The sequence below is a fragment of the Gloeophyllum trabeum genome (genome assembly GCF_000344685.1).
Source record: "Gloeophyllum trabeum ATCC 11539 unplaced genomic scaffold GLOTRscaffold_00003, whole genome shotgun sequence".
Lineage (NCBI taxonomy): Eukaryota > Fungi > Basidiomycota > Agaricomycetes > Gloeophyllales > Gloeophyllaceae > Gloeophyllum > Gloeophyllum trabeum.
The window spans coordinates 1,848,926-1,868,280 of record NW_006920412.1 but is presented as its reverse complement, the minus strand read 5'-3'; the positions used below and the strand labels follow the sequence as shown (position 1 = coordinate 1,868,280).

General features: G+C 53.6%; 7 protein-coding genes across 7 annotated transcripts; 4 read left to right on the top strand and 3 right to left on the bottom strand.

Annotated features, from left to right (window-relative positions):
- Window positions 1-67: 67 nt before the first annotated feature.
- GLOTRDRAFT_37049 (mitochondrial carrier) lies at window positions 68-1,383 on the bottom strand (the record flags this gene model as incomplete). Its single annotated transcript, XM_007864757.1, has 8 exons — window positions 68-219; window positions 278-360; window positions 415-604; window positions 662-803; window positions 856-872; window positions 925-1,071; window positions 1,102-1,267; window positions 1,324-1,383. Coding segments are annotated over 8 exons (957 nt in total), but the record flags the coding sequence as incomplete, so codon positions are not given.
- A 1,407-nt stretch (window positions 1,384-2,790) lies between these two features.
- Window positions 2,791-6,005, bottom strand: GLOTRDRAFT_137042 (uncharacterized protein; the record flags this gene model as incomplete). Its single annotated transcript, XM_007865329.1, has 10 exons — window positions 5,821-6,005; window positions 5,667-5,773; window positions 5,405-5,615; window positions 5,224-5,352; window positions 4,918-5,167; window positions 4,733-4,865; window positions 4,467-4,683; window positions 4,012-4,410; window positions 3,830-3,953; window positions 2,791-3,772 (listed from the first exon to the last, which is right to left on the bottom strand). The coding sequence occupies exons 2-10, from the start codon at window positions 5,703-5,705 to the stop codon at window positions 2,791-2,793; spliced, it is 2,484 nt and encodes an 827-aa protein (XP_007863520.1). The 5' UTR covers window positions 5,706-5,773; window positions 5,821-6,005.
- Window positions 6,006-6,404: 399 nt separating this feature from the next.
- GLOTRDRAFT_36192 (mitochondrial 50S ribosomal protein L3) lies at window positions 6,405-7,428 on the top strand (the record flags this gene model as incomplete). Its single annotated transcript, XM_007864695.1, has 5 exons — window positions 6,405-6,491; window positions 6,546-6,747; window positions 6,799-6,859; window positions 6,914-7,025; window positions 7,081-7,428. The coding sequence occupies 5 exons, from the start codon at window positions 6,405-6,407 to the stop codon at window positions 7,426-7,428; spliced, it is 810 nt and encodes a 269-aa protein (XP_007862886.1).
- A 156-nt stretch (window positions 7,429-7,584) lies between these two features.
- On the top strand, window positions 7,585-9,774 carry GLOTRDRAFT_57146 (inositol polyphosphate phosphatase). Its single transcript, XM_007864856.1, has 5 exons — window positions 7,585-7,917; window positions 7,973-8,255; window positions 8,311-8,703; window positions 8,759-8,891; window positions 8,941-9,774. Exons 1-5 carry the CDS (start codon window positions 7,716-7,718, stop codon window positions 9,271-9,273), a joined length of 1,344 nt encoding a protein of 447 aa, XP_007863047.1. The 5' UTR covers window positions 7,585-7,715; the 3' UTR covers window positions 9,274-9,774.
- On the bottom strand, window positions 8,999-11,930 carry GLOTRDRAFT_72579 (MFS general substrate transporter; the record flags this gene model as incomplete). The annotated part of the gene is made up of 7 exons (XM_007865328.1): window positions 8,999-10,195; window positions 10,248-10,311; window positions 10,361-10,839; window positions 10,911-11,070; window positions 11,125-11,180; window positions 11,234-11,580; window positions 11,632-11,930. 7 exons carry the CDS (start codon window positions 11,928-11,930, stop codon window positions 9,558-9,560), a joined length of 2,043 nt encoding a protein of 680 aa, XP_007863519.1. The 3' UTR covers window positions 8,999-9,557.
- On the top strand, window positions 11,859-12,704 carry GLOTRDRAFT_98903 (glia maturation factor beta). Its single transcript, XM_007865327.1, has 4 exons — window positions 11,859-12,018; window positions 12,069-12,237; window positions 12,292-12,455; window positions 12,506-12,704. Exons 1-4 carry the CDS (start codon window positions 12,016-12,018, stop codon window positions 12,590-12,592), a joined length of 423 nt encoding a protein of 140 aa, XP_007863518.1. The 5' UTR covers window positions 11,859-12,015; the 3' UTR covers window positions 12,593-12,704.
- A 3,396-nt stretch (window positions 12,705-16,100) lies between these two features.
- GLOTRDRAFT_36051 (uncharacterized protein) lies at window positions 16,101-19,245 on the top strand (the record flags this gene model as incomplete). Its single annotated transcript, XM_007864690.1, has 9 exons — window positions 16,101-16,574; window positions 16,627-16,730; window positions 16,825-16,945; window positions 16,993-17,659; window positions 17,714-17,826; window positions 17,877-17,918; window positions 17,968-18,064; window positions 18,121-18,433; window positions 18,480-19,245. The coding sequence occupies 9 exons, from the start codon at window positions 16,101-16,103 to the stop codon at window positions 19,243-19,245; spliced, it is 2,697 nt and encodes an 898-aa protein (XP_007862881.1).
- Window positions 19,246-19,355: the final 110 nt, after the last annotated feature.

The window sequence follows — 19,355 nt, the reverse complement described above, 5'->3', positions numbered from 1 at the left end:
AAGCAGCAGTGCGGTACTATAAAACATACTCTCATTGATACAGCACCTGAAATGCTGGCTCTATATGTTATGGTAGCCTATCGATATAGCCGGCGACGATATCGAAGAAAGTCCAAAGCAGACCGTGAGTGGTGATGCTTCGGGTTGCACTGACACCTAGTCCTCGGTATATCCTGGCAACCCCGACGTGGATGGGTTGAGGATTATTAGGGTCAGGTCCTAACATGCAATGGGATGTTAATTCCCATGAGTGCTCATATGTACAAGAAAAAAATACCTCGTATGAGACGCCTGAATGTTTCGCGTACACCGCGAGGAGGAAGACCTGCTAAGGATCGCTCTTGCACCTTCGTTTTCACGCTTGCGCAAGATATCAGTCGACTTGATTGTTTGGCTAGATCCATGATCACTTACACGTCCAGCGGGTAGATCAGGGCCCAGGATGTCACGCCACAGAAAGAACCGCACACAAAAGGTATCAGGCCATTAGGAAGCGGCAGCCACGGAGGAGGAGGCCCTTGCTCTCCATTGGGACGCCTTCCCATCAGATACCGCATACCATCATACTCCAGAAAATAGAGACCCGTCCCACTTGTATCACGTACTAAGTCCAGGAATGTAAAACGGAGAGACTACTTCTGAGGAAGAAGAGGCAACTCACGGAAGTGCATGCGCATGCCAGTCCACATGCCGAACCTGCCATTCGTACGAATTATGTCTCTAACAGCTTCCATAGTACTGGGCGGCTTTGCTATACGCTGGCCTTTCGAGGCTGCGATGGCATACTCGAGCTGCCTGCGGATCTAGGTCACGTTCGTAAGACATTTGACTCTGACAACCTAAGAGAGAACCAACCTTAACCAGTTCGAATGCTGGTCACGGGACGACGTGAGCTTCTGTACGGGTGAGAGCGAGAGCACTTACGGGCACTGGCGAACGAAATGGCAGATCCAGCGAGAGCGCCACCAATCCCACCGCTCGCTGCGACATCAACGAGGGTGTTACGGGCGAGCATGCCATTCCTATGCAATGTTACCTTGGTGTTATCGTAAATAGTCATGGATGTGGCTCCTGAAATCTCCTTCAGCGTGTCCCTTCAACCAAGGGAGGTAGCATCTGACGCACGAACGAATGATATGGTCATGAGAGGTATCCAGAAACCGCGATAAAACCCAATTAAGCCCTCATCACGGTACACCTGGGCAGCGAGTTTAGGCACAGATATGCGTACTCTCCGCGTCTGAAGTCTAGACTTGAGAGAGTCCAGCTAATTCGCGTCAATACCGACCATCCCGCCAGAGTTTTAGCTGATCTTTCGCATACCGGATACCCGACAAAGGTCGATATGTAGCTCGCTGTGAGAGCACATACTGCCGTCTTGTTTCCTTATATGAACGTCAACTAATAATACTACGGGCAAATATTAATTGACATACGTCGGATAGCCTCATTCAATGCTAGCGATCCAGACAGAGACTTTGGTTGGCTACTCCACTGTTCAGTGGCCGGTATTTGAAGATCATTTGAGCGTACCTTTCTCCATCCATGAAGCACGCTCGCTGGGCCGGCCGAGTCCAGTTTTCGTGCGTTTGCACGGCCGGTCAACGTTTTGCAGCAAAATGAATATGTCGTACGTCGTAGTCCAGGTCAAGCCAGTTAGCAGACGGAACAGAGGTTCACACCCAGCGCCAGTAGTACCAGTACGTGAAGCAGCAAACAGGGTCATCCGAAGCGGTCCCCTCCTTCCTATTTCGGCAATACACGGCTCGGCAAATGTCGGTTATCCTGAGACTATGGTGCGGGACACCTAGTCACCGCTACTTTTGGACAGTGGCAAAATCGGTGCTGGAGAAAATTTTTAATTCTGAGGTCACGAAAACGAGGACTTCGCAGTGGGCAGAGCTATTTAATGGTACTCAGTAGCTATATAAGGACTCACAGTGTTATACACAAGTAGGTAGCCAAGGATTTCTCGACCTTGCATAGTGATTACATAATAAGCGCCTATCTATATGGGGTAATTTGGCAAAATAGATTTGGGCCAAAATTATAACTCCTTCAATTTTAAGTATTTCGACAATCCGTCTTGAGAAGCTGATTCTTTCATCAAATGCAGTGTTTTCCCAAGATGGATAAGAAAATGAGGGAAAATTGGACCCTCCATAACTGTTGTACCAAAGTAGTGGTGACTAGGTGTCCCGCACCATAGCAGCCACCCGTGCAATACTGCATGGTAGTGAGCCGGCCAGGAAAGTGTACCGCGAATACGTAGTTTACTTATTCACCCCTCATTATTTCTCTCTGAAAGTCTTGATATGCGATGTCAGGGCCACGCTGGGCCCAAGAGCTGTGATACGGCCCCTTAGTTATGGCATAAATTGCCAGCCACATCGCAGCTTGGCTGCGATGTGGCCCCTCATTGACTGTAGCAAGCCTCAGAATATTTAATCTCAGTGTCTGACATGCCCCCCCAGCTCCCTTGGCGTCATATGACTATAGCATGCTATCATTCCCAGTGTAAGTTGAAGTTCTATAATGCCCAGAGTGGCCACCGGGCCGTGAGCAACAATAAGAGTCCATGGACTGAGAACCAAAAGTGGCATCTGGGGCAAGTCACTGTACCGAGATGCAGCTAATACGATCTTAGTATTCCATATCTACGTTCAGTTTCCTAGTCCTTCTCTATAGAGGATGAGGGACTCTCAAAGTACGGAAGGTAACTCCATTAAGTGGACTAGATATTCGATATACACTACGGGATTATAGATAGTGCTGTCCTGTCGTGCTCTGTTAGAATCCACCCATTCGCTTCTTCGCTGCCTTCTTTTTGCCTACAGGCACACGACCGCCAAACGGTCCAGGAAGAATCTGAGTGTTCGTCATGAACATGTCCTGAGATTGGGAGTTTGCAGGAGTTAACTGCGTCGTAGCGCCCGTGCGTCCTCCTGCCATGGGCTCCTGAGATTGAACTGCCGCGGGCCTGGGTACGGTCTGCAAAGAGGGCACAGGAGGAGCAAGTGTTCGAGCTGCAACGATCACAGGCGGCCTCTGTGTCTCCCTCTCCGGGCGAGAAGAATTTCGGCTCGCTTCAGCAGCCGGCTTGCTTCGAAAAGGAGTAATTGTTGGCGTAGACCCAGCCGTGTCATACGGATCTTGATAAACATAGCTGTCCGGATCTCCATCCACATCCCATTCCTGCAGCAAGAGGCGGGCACCGAGAGGCATCTCCATTGAAGCTCCGCGCATTGGAGGCTGCTCCTTTCCATCTACCATGGGGTAATGATTCTTTGCGTCCTTCATTGCCGGCCGAAGATACCCAAAATGGACAGGAGGAGGCTCGGACACGGACAAGGACATGTTTTCCGTCGCACGGGACATAGTCTCGAAGGCGTCGTCGAGATCCGACGCGGACGGTTTACGAAATGAGTTAACGGAGAAGACATCCGACGATAATGCCAGATCAAGCGTGAGTCGTTCGCGAGCCTCTGCTTCCAGTCGGTACGATGGACCAGCACGCTCCGGCGGCGATGCCAGATCGTAGCGACGCAGCTGTTCGACTGTCTCTTCAGGATGATCTCCGTCGCAATCAAAATGACGAAGGAAGGATGTAATGTCTTTGTGCCAAGGAAATTGTTTTATCAACGCACACTTCGGGATCCGCCCCAGCATCAAAGCCCGGTACCCGCGGGCAGAATTGAGGGAGCTCTGGGTGAGGAAGTCCGATCTGGATATTTCATCTGGTTCGTCTCCGGACCGAAATGCTATGTCGAACCTGTGTACATTATTGAGCATTGCTGGACCCTTCGGCAAAGGGGATGAGTGGACAAACATAGTTAGGACATTGTCCACCGGCTCGTCCAGGTTCTGCTTGAAGGTGGGCATCTTCTCTAGGATTTCATATACAGCCTCGGGATCCTCTTCAGGGTCCTTGCCGATCCCATGGATCATCAACCCTGTTAAATACATTGATTTTCATACTTGAAGACAGCAGCCTAACGGAATAGTCCTTACTTTCATAGACGGGTCTCAAGTCGATTTGACTAAACTCACGTCCTCCTAGGGGACCAACGTCCGGGCGCAACCGGCCCTCATCTCCCATCGAAGGAACATCTGCTGACTGTTCAGCGTTCGATGTCGGCAAGTCGCCTGCTGACATGTTTCCCTCGAAATGCTGGAAATCCGTACGATCTAGACCTCCCCTTTCAGATAATCGTACCAGGCTGTATTCCGTCATACTGCCTTGAGAATTTACTAACAGCTTAGCACCTGCATAAGGTGCTTTCGAGCGATTCGTGGCGAAAGGAGAGTAAGGGGATGCGTTCGAGTAGACCAATCCATCGGCAGGGTCTCGAGAAACATCATACACAGTGATGAATTCGTTCTTGCGAGAAGCCAGTAGAGTCAAAGGGCCTGCATCGACTGTCAGAAGATTGTAACGTCTGAATATGAAGGGAAACAGTAATTACTGGTCAGACTCTCTGTCGTGACCGTGAACAACGACCGGTCAAATTCGCGTTTGTGCTTATAGCCCAGGACTGGCTTTCGAGTAAATCTGTCGTCGATCCATAATATATCCTTTGAGGTAGTGATGCATATCAGGTGATCTGAGCGTGACGCTTCAACAGACGTGACAGGGTAGGAAGGCTGCGGTGCAGAGAAAACCGAGGACGGTTTGGCTATTGACTGCCAATAAAAATGAGAACAATAGGCTATACCGCAGCTTCAAGCTTACTCGGAAGTCCAATCTACCAACAGCGTTACTTGAAAACACCAGGAACCAATCAGCCTGCTTGGGCAGAGCGATCCTGTGGAAAGGGTCTTGCGACGCCGACAAGTCACTGTCTGATGCTTTATGCAAGACATCACTGTCAAGACCATCAATGGATAGACAATGAGACAGGTCAGTGATGTACCAACATTGCGTTCCCCCCGCCTCCCATGCGGCAGGTGCGTATGGACCCTTGATCATCCGCGAAGAGCAGTTCAGGGTTGCTCGTTGGACGTAGTTTGACATCCACGACCCGCCGATCCCCAATCTCAGGGTGGCTGACGACCCCTTGCGCCACAGCTGACACTCCGTAGACAACTTGAATGGGCCCGTTGGTGACCTTCCCCTTGACTTCTAGAAGCGTCGTGGAAGCGAACGTCCGAACAGCAAGCATTGAACCTTGATTTAGGTCAACATCATTTCCTTGGTACGAGGCAGATAAATGCTGCACGAACCCAGCGCAGTTGCAGAACCAAGTGATGAGCCAGCTAATTGCACAATGGGTGTTTCGAACGACTTAACAGGTTGAGGCGAAGGGTTGGCCATTGCCCTATCCTTCTGTTGGTAGGGAAAGGGCAAGATATCTACAGGGAGAGTGAATCCGATGGCAATACTACTTTGCGAACCATCACCTACTCAAATCTCGTTTGGATTCGCCCATGGGAAAGGCTAGACATGACCCGCGTTTGCGTGAACTGTCATAGCACTCTACTATTTCCAGCGTTTCTCCCGCGTACGGGTCGAATTCCTGAAGCTGTTGCGAAGCTCGAGCGTCCATGGCTATCTCTTCTCGTATGAGCTCTCCCGGGATATCAACATCAGGAAAGTATGTCCTGATAAAGTGAGCCTACATAAATTAGGTATGTGGACGAACATGAACACGGGTATGAGTACTGACCCCTTGCTCTGCACGTTGCCGTATCGACGAGAGTGGCATTTGGACCGGTACGGGACATGTGGGAGGATATATCTCACTACTCTTCCCTTTCTGACACAGCCTCCGTCCTAGAAGACGTCAGGGGTGCCCTGATGCTAGCCGAGGTGCGACGTACCAGTATTCCTACAGGGGAAGTCCCATTCAAATCTTCCATATTCCCCCCTCAGACCCAGTGTAGTCAACGCACCCTCCTCAAGAAGAGGATAAGACCATGGATTTTCCTCTTGCTTCTTCTTTCCTTTCCGCGTGCCTTGATTAAGTCGACCTTGTACCGGTCTATCATCGGAGAGCCAGATGTCCATTCCATTTGACGGCCAGCAAGGTGATCAGGCGCAGTATGCCCCTGCAATATGCATATACCCAAGTTGCGTCTAAGATGAAACCACCCAATAAAGCCGACTCACCTTCGAGGACGGGGAAGGAGAAACTGAGACTACATATAGGTACGAAAGTGACACTGGGGCACGTGACATATAATTTCAGTGTCACGTCCAAGGCAGCGGCCTCAGCGCCTGCAGCCGCAGGGGGTTCATACAATTGCAACACATCTTCCACGGCGTTATGATGCGGATATGGTCGCTCAATCCTCGCTCGGCATCCTTACTTTGTAGGGAGATACACTCCACGGCCGTGAAACAGGCAACTCCGGTGCAAGCTGTGGACAAGGGCAAGCAGGCCGTGAAATGGACGCCGAATTCAATGCGGACTGGTGTTATTGCGAGGAAGCGGGGCATGACGGCTATGTGGGATGACCAGGGAGCACGCCATCCCGTCACTGTTCTTCAGGTATGCTTCAGGGCATTTTAAACCGTCAATATTTGACTTGAACGGTCATGAAAGTTGGATAATTGTCAAGTGACTGCAAATATCAAGACCGTCCGCAAGGACAAGTCAGAATATCACGCTGTGCAAGTCGCTGCAACTGACAAAAGAGCCAAGAACACAACTGCCCAAATGCTAGGGCATTTCGAGAAGGCAGGTGTGGCCCCGAAGCAGATAGTGAAGGAGTTCCCAGTTACTCCGGATGCGCATGTCCCGGTCGGTTCGTGGACACATCACTGCTTTCTGGCTCCGAGTCCTAAGAGCTTGTTAGGCACAGTACTTTCTGCTGTTCACTTTGTTCCTGGCCAGTATGTCGATGTTATTGCCAAGTCGTACGTTCCCATCAATATGCTCTCAGCGGTTTGGTTTGTCATATCCCCTTTCAGTATCGGCAAAGGCTTCCAGGGCGGTATGAAACGCTGGAATTTCAAGGGTCTTCGGGCTAGTCACGGTGTCTCGATATCACACCGTTCCAGCGGTGCTATGGGTGCCCACCAGGTCTGTCGCTACCCTGATCTCCTCCTTTGTGCTGAGCTGATTCAGTGTAACATAGGATCCCGGTCGTATATGGCCAGGGAAGAAGATGCCTGGTCGATTAGGTGGAGAACGGATAACAACACAGAATCTGAAGGTTATTCGAGTGGATAGTACACTCAACCTCGTTTTCGTTCGCGGGTGCGTCCCAGGCGTCGACGACGCGCATGTCATGGTGCAAGACGCGAAGAAGACCCTGGTCTTCGCTGCCAAACATAACCATGCCAAGGCATTGTATGAGAAGGTGCTTCCAAAGGGTGTCGATGATCTGCCCTTCCCCGCAGGAACTGCAGAGTTGGCGAAGGACCTTCCCCCAGTCATCGAGGCTCCTGCTATGCGTACCAGTCCCTTCATACCCAGAGAGTAATACACCGCTCGCTTTGCTTCGCAATGCATGTTTGTACAGGTTCAGCAAAGTGCTCAGCTTTTAGTTTCGGCACCTATAATGATGACCTCATCTGGACCATTGAGGCGTCGATCTGCCTTTCCAAGCTGCATTGCTTGTTGCATGTGCAAGGCTGGTAAGTAACTGCGCCGTATATGTGCGCTGAGAGTACTTGGAGAGTACCGTTCTAGTCCGGAGAATTCTGACATCTACAAGTACCGGTTGTGAACTATCCTCTGCGTGCCCGACGGTTCTGACTGGCAGCCGCGATGTCAATCCATAACCAAGACCGCTTGCTCGTTCAGATCGCTTCGTATAACACCAATTTGCAAGGAATATTCGGGCTACCCCAGGACCTCGTAGACTGGCTGTCTCCGACCTTACAAGTGTCCAACTTTCTGTCTCGAGAGCCTAGAGCACCGGACATCGTTGCAGTCGGGTTCCAGGAGCTACTGCCTCTGCACCTTGGCTGTAAGTTCAGGAATACTTCGTTATGCAAGTACACTCACACCATCATACTCCACAGTTTCGGGCCTCTCAAAGAGAGTCATTAACCAGCGGGATGACCTTATACTGTCGCAAATCGAGGCCTATGCGCCGAACAAGGAGAAGTATACCCTCATAGCGAAGATCGTGAATGTGGGGGTCGCCCTCCTGGTGTATGGCCGTGACGGCGGCGTAGCGAGGAAAGTCTGCGATGTTCAGACACAATGGACAGGATGTGGGCCGTTGTTCATGGGCAATAAGGGTGCCGTCGGGGTACGTTTCCGCGTTGCTGGAGACGATGGAGGGGCCGGGGAGGTGTTTACGTGCGTCCTTACAACCTCCTTCTCGTATGTCCTCACCGAGTGATGAGTGCTGCAGTTTCGTCTGTGCGCATCTTACTGCGCACGAACATAAACTCTCTTCACGAATATCCGACTATCATCACATCGTCCGGACTCTGCTCTTCCCCCCTCTTCCCAATTCCGACTCTACGTCGCCCACCACCATGTACTCCACCTCCCACCTATTTTTCTTCGGAGACCTGAACTTCCGAGTGTCTCTCCCATCCTCCCACCCCCTATCCGGTATCACCAAACGGGCTGACTTTGTGAAAGCTCTGGAATCTGAGGCGGACAGGGAGAGTTTGAAGGAGCACGATCAGCTCCTCCTTGAGAAGAGCAAGGGCAGCGCTTTCGTTGGTCTTAGAGAAGGCCAGTTTTGGAAGTTCAAGTGCACATACAAGCACCAGCTCGGTGAGGTGGAGAAGTACAGGTACGCTGCGTGACCTTTTTTTGCTATACGAAAGAGGCTGACCTAGTTCATCCAGCATGCTGCGCACGCCTTCATGGACAGACCGAGTGCTCTATGTCACACATACCGACTCGCCCGAAAATCCGACCGAGTCTAATATAGAGAACCTGCTATACACCTCTATACCATCATATACCACCTCAGACCATGTAAGACCTTTTATCCATGTACACCTTTCTACTGCTAACCCGACCTCAGAAACCAATCGTGGCTCTCCTCTCTCTGCCTTCCGTCTCTAACACCAGCACGGCCACTTCCCCAACACTCCGTCTCCCGCCTTCCTACCGCCCCACTCCAGACCCTCGCGCCAACCTGAAGCGCTACCTCGGCCGCACGCTTGACCGCGTGGTTGGCTTTACCTGGCTGGTGCTCATCCTCATCGGTGCCGGCTCCGCCTTGCTCGGCCTTGCCGCCCTCGTTGGCGGGTCGCTGTTCTACACCTTCTGGCGGTGGTGGAGGGTGCGCTCGTTCGTGGTGCCCTTCGACAACTACTACGCCCGGACTGTGGAGTCGTATTTGCAAGGAAAGTAGTTCTAGTCATGTCGTTATTTGTTTTTGTATACCGGACATTTGTTCCTTGTACCCTGTCGATATCCGATGCGGATACCCTTTGGATTGTATACTAATCACTACACCATGTCGTGTAACAATAACTAATGTTGTGAACTTCGTATGAACCTGGATTACTATCTTACAGAACAATATGTCTATCTACGCCGTGAATGTGTGGAGAAAAGTCGTGACCGAAAACGTAAACGAACAACACTCGAGCGTCCGAGAGGGCCAGGGTCAATAAATATCATACACAGCACACCTCAGACTTCCTCCTCACTTTCCCCCACCACGCTCTTCGCCTTCGCCTTTCGCCCCCTGTCCTCCCCGACATCCCCCACCAACGTCTCCTCCCTCCCCAAAGAGCGCCGTCCCTCCGCCTCCTCCACATCCCCACCCCCGTCCTCCTTCGGCAGCCGAATCAGCGCGAGCAGCAGAAACGACAGCGCGACGCCGCCCGCGGACAAAAAGAAGATCGCCTGCGGGACGGTGCGCACGGTGCGCACATACGTCACGCCGTACACCGCGGGGCCGAGCACCTGCGACGCGAGCACCTGCACGACGCTCCACGCGCCAAAGAGGCGCCCCGTCTCGCGCCCGCCCTGCCGCGCGTACAGCTCGAGCGCGAGGCTCTGCGCGGCGGGCCCGAAGCCGCCGCCGAGGCTGCCGAGCACGGCGGCGAGCGTGAAGGCGCCGCCCGTGGGCGCGAGCGGCATGAGCGTGTAGGCGAGGACGTCGACGAGGAGCGAGCCGCGCGCGAGGAGGAGGTCGAAGGAGGGCGAGGCGGGGGCTTTGGGCGCGAGGGGGGGTGGAGCGGTGGAGGAGCCGGGGGAGAGCGGCTCGGAGGGGGACGTGGGCAGCTGGATCGGCGGGGGTTTGGGCTTGAAGAGGTGGATGATGACTGGGCGGGGATTAGTGGCGGATATGGGTAGAGTAAGCAGCGCAAGACTTACGAGGTAGCAAGATAGTCAGATGGAACGCCCTCGACGCGCCGACCAAGCTCAGCCAGTACCCCAGCTGATGCAATACCATTAGCTTGGCTCCTTGCAAAGCACTGCACACTCACCGCCTCAGAGCCCCACCCAAACTGGCTCGCCGCATACTGGAACTTGTACGTGATGCCGCCAAAGTTAAGGATCACCAGCCCAAACGCAGCCGCCACGAGCGTCAAGCTCCAATCGCGTCCCTTCCCGCGGCCGCGCTTAGCGGGCACGAACACCGCGAGCGGGCTGAAGACGCCGAGCACGCCCCTGCGCGCGTCGTCGCCGACGTGGTTCGCGCGCGCGCGGCGCATCTCCGGCGCGGTGAGGCTCTCCGGGACGACGCACCAGACCATGAAGGCGTAGGCGGAGTCGATGGCGAGCGCGATGTAGAAGAGCGAGAGGAGGTCCTGCGTGAAGCGCACGACGAGCCCGCCGAGCGTGGGCCCGATGGCGGTGCCCGTGAAGAGGAGGCCGAGCTGGAGGGAGAAGAGGCGCGAGCGCGAGGCGGGGGGCGTGCAGTCAGCGATGTAGGCGTGCGTGGCCGCGGCAGCGGTTGTGATCCCTGTTCGATGGTGCGTGGTATGCGTTTAGCTGGGTTGGGAGTGTGCGGAAGAAGAAGAAGAGAAAGCGTACCTCCGAGGGCGCCCTCGATGACGGCGCTGACCACGAGGAACCAGTACCCGCCGGGGATGTACTGCGAGTAGTGCGCGACGAAGATAAAGTTGGAGAGCTGGATGAGCAGCCCGAGGACGGTGAAGCGCAGGACGAAGACGCGGCCGTGCCGGTCGGAGAGCTGGATGGGTGCATAAGTAGATGAGCTAGAGAGCATAGGGAGATGGAGACTTACTGCGCCCCACCAAGCGGTCGAGATGAAACCCAGGATGCCGGTGCTTGCCAGTATAACTAGACAGAGCGGGAATGAGTGCTAGGTTATTAGTAAATTATCGGGTCCTTACCAGTATTGAGCTTGGCCACGGCGGCTTGGACGACAGGATCCTTTGCGCAAAGCGATTGCTCCTTCTTGTACAGTTCGCGCTCAGCGGGGGTGTACATGATAGACACTTCCATCCCTCCATCGGTTCCGATAGACGGGACAGTCGCATTGAGTGAAGGCGAGAAGCTCCCCAGGTCTGGGGACGGGACGTAGACTGCGCTGGGCATATAGACCCCGCCGGCATCTGCAGGGGTATGGGAGGTGTACTCTGGCTTGTGGGTTCTGCAGGCAATGCGGGTCATGATCTCGATCTTGGGCGCCATGATGGCGGACATGGTGAGCGAGGAGAAGGGGATCATGGCGAGGAACCTGGGGAGCGGGAATGAGCAAGGGCGTGGGCTGCAATGAGAAAGGACATACCAGTACGGCGAGGGCGTCCTCCACCACGGCAGGGCCTTCCTGGCCTCCCACTCTGCGTCGATCTCGCGCTCCTCGTCGTCGTCCCCGGCGTCGTCGTCCTCGACGAGGGTGTCTTCGCCCTCGTGCCTGTGGGGGTGGATGAACTCATGGAGGAGCTCTGCGGTGTGCTCGCCCACGGGCCCGTCGGGGAGGATGAGGTCGGCGGGGCCGTCGGGGAGGTAGGTGGCGGAGACGCGGGAGGCGTTGCGCGAGCCGATGCCCGGGCGCAGGCGGGAGGGCGTTGGGCGGCGCGAGGACATCGTGGGGGACGAGGAGGAGGCTCGGGGCATTGGCATTAATATAGCAGCCGGGTTATCTTATCGGCCTCTGCCTCGCACACCCATCATGGTCAGTCTGTTGCAAGTCTGCAGTGCTCAGTGCTCTGACCACCGCTGCAGTCGCACACCGTCGACATCCCCCAGGCCCTCAAGGACTCCCTCCGCAACTTCCGCTTCGCCCGCAGAAATGCCGGCCACGCCGCGATGGTCGTCCGCGTCAACAAGCAGAAGCTCGTCATGGAGGAGGTCGACACCTTCGACGACATCTCCCCCGAGGACCTAGCAGACGGTGCGAGCTATCCTCCCTTGCCATTTTCCTGCCATCTACAGCGTATCTCTCTAGAGCTCCCCGAAAACTCCCCGCGCTACGTCCTCCTCTCCTACGAGCTCGCCCACCCCGACGGGCGCAAGTCCTTCCCGCTCGTCCTCATCAACTGGGCCCCCACGTCCAGCGAGATCGGGCTCCTCACCCTCCACGCCTCTGCCTTTCTCGACTTTCAGAACACCGTGCGTGCCTCTTCTTATCTATCTACGCGTTAATGCTCACACGCGTACAGGCCGACGTGAGCAAGGTCATCGAGGTCCGCGACGGCGCAGAGGGCCTTACCAAGCAGGTCATCGACTCCAAGCTCAAGGTCCTCTAGCCGTCCCGTCCGCATATTCTCCATATCAGGTTATATCGGCTGCTTTCCTCTCACATCTGTATCCGTATCACTTGTACCAATCGGAGGTCTCGGAGATAATAACATTACCCCTTTCATATCCAAGGTCCCGCTGTCTCTAATTTCTGATGATAACGCCCCTCTGCCGCGAAAGCCGTCGCTATCTTGCTATCATCCAATATTATATTACCCCTCTCTTAGGCCCAGAGTATACAGTACATAGTCTTCTATTCGACTGCCCGCAGATTTCTTGAACTTCCATAGGCATTCAAGTTACACATTCCGACACATCTCAGGGACTCCTTACTCGCGCGCGCAGCATAGTCAGCAGACCAAAACATGGCTCGCTGCGGGACACGAGAGACACTGCGAAACCCGCAACGTTCTCCTGCGTGGCACACCTTTGGATAACCATTATCAAATTGTATGACCGACCTCGCGCCGACGTACGGGCATGGCATGTGCAACTGCGCAGGTTTCCCGACGCAGTTAGGGTTACCGCCGCCTGGGTCGTATTCCGACGGATCACCAATTCCACTGGGGAAGACTTGTGGCTTAAGCCGCTGCTGCTACATAAAGAATGTGAGTGGTGTGGCCAGACACAGAGTGCTGGTCCGCATGCAGAGGGAATGATACGACCGTACCGACCATCGCAAGCCTTGTCACACGTCCCTCCGGCTACCGTGCATCCGCAAGCGCAGGTCCATCCTTAAAGATAGTGTATATTCCTCGTATGAAGCACTAGCTGGCCAGACGGGTCGCCACTCGCTGCGTCTTGACGTAGGTGAAGGACCTCTGTGCCGCTTGAATGCCAGGCGTTGTGAAAGGATCCCCGGCCGTATGTTTTTTCATATGGTGAGGACGCCCTAGCACTTCCGCGGCCACCGAGGCGAGCCTCTTCGCTATGCCCTCGCCCATGAGCCTGTGATCATTGAATAGCAGGAGGTATTGAGCGCTGAGCGCGGCGTCCGTGACCAAAGTGGCTTCCCAGCATTTGAGCGAGTCTTAATATCCGCTCATCCAGGTTTGAGGCCGCTTGGCCGAGCGACAAAAGGCTGAAGAGATCCCTCGCTGGTGGGGCACTTGGAGAAAGCGGGCCCCCCAAGCCAACTTCAACTCGGACACAGCGCCACAATCCTGCGCGAGGAGGTACGCTCGATGCTTTTGAAGTGATTTCTATTATCGACGAAATGATATCGAAATACCAACTGTGAGACTCACCATATTCGGTGGTGGCTTGAGTGCTGAGCGTTCAGAGCCAGAGGCCTGTTCGTACCGTATGATCAGCCGTCACCATTAGAGTAATTACCGAATACTAGACGATCGGGCAAAGGACGTTGCCTCTTACGCGTTAGAAAATTTGCCTCAATGTGTCGGGGATTTGCACGGCCTCCCGCTGAGCAGAGCTCATCTGTGTCCAGCTGGGCCTCCATCCACAGGTGATATGTATCAGGGTTCCTGGAAAGACCCTCATTCTAAGGGGAGGATCTCCTTTGGATATGGTTCAGACAGTATGCAGTTTGAAGTGGTTTCGAGAACACCCCCTAACTCGGAGGAAGGCCACACCAGTACGTCTTCCACCGGCTAAGTACTAGTAAATTTGAGCTTCAGGAAGGTTCCGGTTGATTGCAAACTGCTTTATCCTCGAGTAGTCCAGTGCTTTTGTGTCCGACTGTGTAGAATGTATCCGTGTCGGCTCTGAGAAACGGAACCAAAGCACTCCCTCGGAGCGGATCAACTGGAATGTATGCAAAGCCCGGATCTAAATCTCGGACGCGCCCACAACGCGTCGCACGTGACAGGGCCCTCGCTTCGCAGCAGTATCGCTGGCCTGATGGCGGACTTTGCACGACCCTCAACCGCGTCGAGGCTGCACGTTCGCAGCACCCTCTCCGTATCTGCCTCAACCATCTTGCATATTCACCTGGAATTTCTACCTCAGCCACCTTGGAACCTCGGTATTTCTGGAGTCTTGACGTGGGGATTCCATTCTGATCGCTGGCACTGCCGCTTTACTGCATTTGGGCAACGCGTCGACGTCGGGCGTGACGCGCTTGGGAATGATGGCAGAGGAGGATCTGAGTGACTTCGAATTCGGTTCTGACTTCCCGGACCTCGATGAATGTGTCAACTGCGACGAGCGTGAGTGATATTCCAAGGTGCACGCTCGTCTGAGACGAGTCTTGCGCCGTCAGTATTAGGAGACGATGCGCCGGTTACCGGCAAAGGCAAAGCACCAGCCGTGGATCCAGAGGTCATCGTCGTGGATGACGATGAGGAAGAGGTTACTGTACCTAAGCCCGAGGCCCTGTCTCGAGGGTCATCTCAGGTTAGCACCGTCTAGTCGGACGCTATCTCAAGCGCGCGTCCGATGTAACCCGTCCATTCAGGATGCTTATGAAAGTTTGCCCGACGAGAGCTTTTTTGACATTGATATTGAAGACTGTGAGTTCAACGGACGCTTCTTCCAGATGACTTCGAGGATCTAATGACGTGACTATAGTGCAGCGTTCACTAAATACGGCGGATGCGTTAGACCCGCCCTTGTCGACCACTTCGTCGAAAACCGCCGGTAAGTCCGCTGTAGCTATTACGCACAGGTGAAGCATATCCAACGATCCGCTTAGACTCGGTGACTGCGACTGAACCTGTCAGCTCGAAGGATTCGTCAAAGTCGTCGTCGTCCAGGATATTTGAGAGAACTGGTGAGACCCGAGAAGGACACTGTATCTGCATTTCTCACATAAGACGCAAGTATCAGCCCCTTCTACTTCAACCACATCCGCTACTACGTCTGGCCCAGCGCCGTCTCTTACTACATGCGCTAAATCGAAGTCATGCAAGTCGTTCATTTCTAATGATAAAGCGGACGTTAATGTCATCATAGTCCCCAGTGGTTCGACATCGGTTGGGGTTGCAGGCTCCTCTAGACATAGACCTACGTCTGCTTTGACGGTCCCACAGAAAAGGAAATCCAGAGAGCCTGATTCTGTCGGTGTCCCCGAGTCAAGGATCACCCGCCGCAAGCTACCCTGCCTCATATACGAGGGAGAACCTCCGGAGAAACCTGTCATAATTGTAATCCAGCTCGCGTCCAGAGTGCAATGTTCAGGTCCGCTCACAATCATTCTATCTAGTCACACGATGCACGGTACAAGAACATATTCGACGCCAGGGCATTCCCGCTTGGCGTACAGTGGGAGATAGCCCGGTTCATGACAATCGAAAATATCAAAAATCTGGAATCCCGGAGTGAGGAAGAGTTCATAACTTACGGCTCCATCCAGTTGCAGTGGCTGGATAGCCTGCGGCGCCGTAACTGCGGCAACGCAGAAGCAAACGCTCAAATGGCACCTGATACCGCCCAGTTCCTTGCCGAAAATATATTGGAGGGCGCGGCCACAAAACGCGACCACCTGTATAGTACGATGTTTGCGAAGGAGATGATGGCGAAGGTGAGTGCGACGTGCTCATCCCCCCATAGTCGCTCATGCCATATCAGTCGCCCTGGAAAGAGCTCGATCGAGAAGTCGAAACTCTGCGGAATAATCCGAGCGGTTGCTTGGGAGTGGACGTTGGTGGGGGCGAAGGCAACGACGGCTGGTACGGCGGGAAAATTCATTTCACCGGAAAAATGAGGGAAGACGGGCATATCGTCCTACAGCGTCCGGAGCTTGGTCCGTCTTGTCGATTCACAAGGAAGTATGGATCTGCGAGCCTAGTCCGCATCAAGGTGCCTCAGAAACTTGTAGGCGACAAGCTGCGGGAATACTGCAAGCGTCCCTTCGTCATCCTGGGCCGCGTCTTCCGTGCCTTCTACGAAAAGGACCTCACGGTTTTCTTGATGCAGACAGATGAAGTGCTGTCTTCCGATCAGAACAGTGTGTTAATACAGAAGAGTGATGGACGGTCAATCTCCCATTTCATCAACTGGCACAATCCGATCTTTCAGAACCGAGAACAGGTGAGTGAGAAGGATGCAGGCTTTTATAGTGGCGTCGTTCAACTACCCGCAGACTATGGCCAAATGGGCAGCCCGTCAGGCCCTAGCGCTTTCCAACTCAGTCCCGGGCGTTCTCTTCAAGAAGGAAAATATCTTCGACATCCCAGACGAAAGTGAGTGCTCTATTTTCTGCTGTGCGACTTGCTAACGGACCTTTAGTTTCTGAGGCCTGGTATGAGAAGCAACACACTAAGGACGAGAAGCCGCCGAGCGAGATGATAATGACTGATGGGTGCGGCTTTGTCAATCGCACTGTACTCAATACATTACGAAAGCGGCATGGTTGGCACACCACACCCACAGCTATCCAGGGTCGTCTAGCAGGAGCCAAAGTCTGTCGTTCCTCAGGTGGACCGATGTCGTACTCACATAATATCAGGGTCTCTTTCTGGTCCATCCTACGGATGACGATCCAGAACCGAAAGCATGGATCCGGCCGTCCCAGGTTAAAATCAAATATACTGAGGAGCAAATGTCGGACCCGGCTCTGAGGACTCTCGACGTTTTGAGGGCGTCTCACATGAAGACCCCCGGGCGCCTGTCCGCTGAAATCATCATCAACCTTTCTCATAATGGTGTCCGTCCTAAAGTCTTCATCGAGCTGATGGCTGCTGGCTTGGAGGAGCGGGTGCGGGCTCTCACCGACTGGGAAGGTCCCGATGGCCCCTTCAATGTGTGGTGCGCAGTTGCCAGTGCCGGCAACGTGTTTAACGCTCGCGCTGCTCGAGAAGCGGCCGGTGAGGCCCGAGTGAACGGATATAGGGATAAGGATGATGATGACGCCGACGATGACGATGATGAAGAACTCATTGATATTGAAGTTGCCGTCAATGGCCGCTCATCGGCCTGGTGGGCTGATCATATTAGTGGTTGTCCGTCATCCTTGGAGGAGACATGCATGGTTCTCATTGATGCCGGGTTCACACCCGACACATGCTGGGTACTTCAAGCCAAGCTCCGGGAGGTCATAAAATCAAAGATCAAGACATATGTGAGCAAGTATAACTTTGAGGTATTCATGTCATGCACCGCCTTTATTGTCCCAGGTAAGTAACAAATTACCTTCACCACATTGTTGCTGACCGATGCCCTCCTTATAGATCCTGTGGGTGTCTTAGAGGCTGGTGAAATACAGATCCTCTGTTCAGACCGAGTAATGAAGCCAAGCGATGGGAGCGATGAACTGACAAATGTTATCATAGGTGACGTTGTGGTGCGTATGAGAGTCAGCCATGTTTTATTGTTGGCTTAGACACCTTGCAGGTCGGGCGGAATCCGTGCAAGCTCCCGACTGACGTGCAAAAGGTAGTGTTGTCTTTGACCCAGTTAGCACCATACTGACAGCACTTACTAGGTTAGAGCAGTCCAGAAAGACGAATTAAGGGAGTACAGAGATGTGATAGTGTTCAGCACGAAGGGTGATCGCTCGCTAGCTTCCAAACTCGGAGGTGGTACGTCGGCAAGTGTCTCCTACATGCGTCGTACCTTATTAGCTTCCTGCATGCAGGTGACTACGATGGCGACAAGGTGCTCGCTATATGGCAACCTGAGATCACGAACAGCTTTCAAAATGCGGATCCCAAATTCCTGGATCCCGCCGCTGAAGTTAAAGAGTGGATTTCCAAAGACCCGACCACCGTATCGGATATCCTTGAAGGCAGTACCCGGACATCCCTGGATCATTTTATCAGGGGGCAGCAGGACTTCCTCCTGATGGGCCTCAGGACTTTACCGCTAGTCGGAATCTATTCGACTATGCACGATTATGCAGCATACATGAAGGGGTATGATGCCGAGGAGACTGTTGCTTTGGCTCATATGTAAGTGAATTCCCTATTTTATCTACACTGCTCCTGACGATGCCAGGTCTTGTATTGTCTTGGATGGTACGAAAACTGGGCTCACGGTGAAGAGTGAGGTGTATGCTCGGCACGAAAACCTGTATCGGAAGGGAAAGCGGGCACCGTTCTGGAGAGAGGAGCAGAAAAAGGACACAGAGAAGGAGAAACTCATTCCCGCGAACGAGGCCCATCCCAAGCGTCCGGAGGCATTGCAGAACTTCGTTATGGACCGGATATTGGACGCTAGTCGCCAAGAACGTGACAAATGGCTCAGATATCTGGATGAACACATGCCCGAACCCGCTTTCACCGACAAGGATCTGGAGGAACCTTTGCGAGATGCGCGTCGACGAGCCCAGAATCGCATGGAGAAAGGTTGTCATGACCTGCACGACGACCTTCAACTTATCGAGCATCACGTCGAACGTATTTGGCGAGAAAGGCCGACCAGAGGCAATTCGGAGAAGAGCGGAAACAAGGAGGGCGGCGCTTCTTTCACGGGTCTGGGCATAGAGCAGCGCCAGGACAAGCTCCGAGAATTATCGAGGAAATTTGTTACCGAGCTCACTGCTGAAGACATGTATCTCATCGGGAAATGGGAGTTGGAGGAACTGAAGGCGTCTTGCGCATACTCCATTGCACCAAGGAACCGGTTCCCATTCGACGTTGCGACGCGTCACCTATGTGCTATCAAAGCAAGAAGCCTCGGACCTTACAAGGTCGTTACCCAAAACTTTTACGAACGCTTCCGAATCCACAAGTCCTTCGCGCAAAGGTATGGACGTTCGTAACAAGAGCTAATGTCTTGCACTCTCGAAGGGAAGTTGGGCGGTAATTTCTTTCGTATCCGATGCCCGACTGTTGTACCACCTGTTATACCACCTGTATTTGACTTATGATG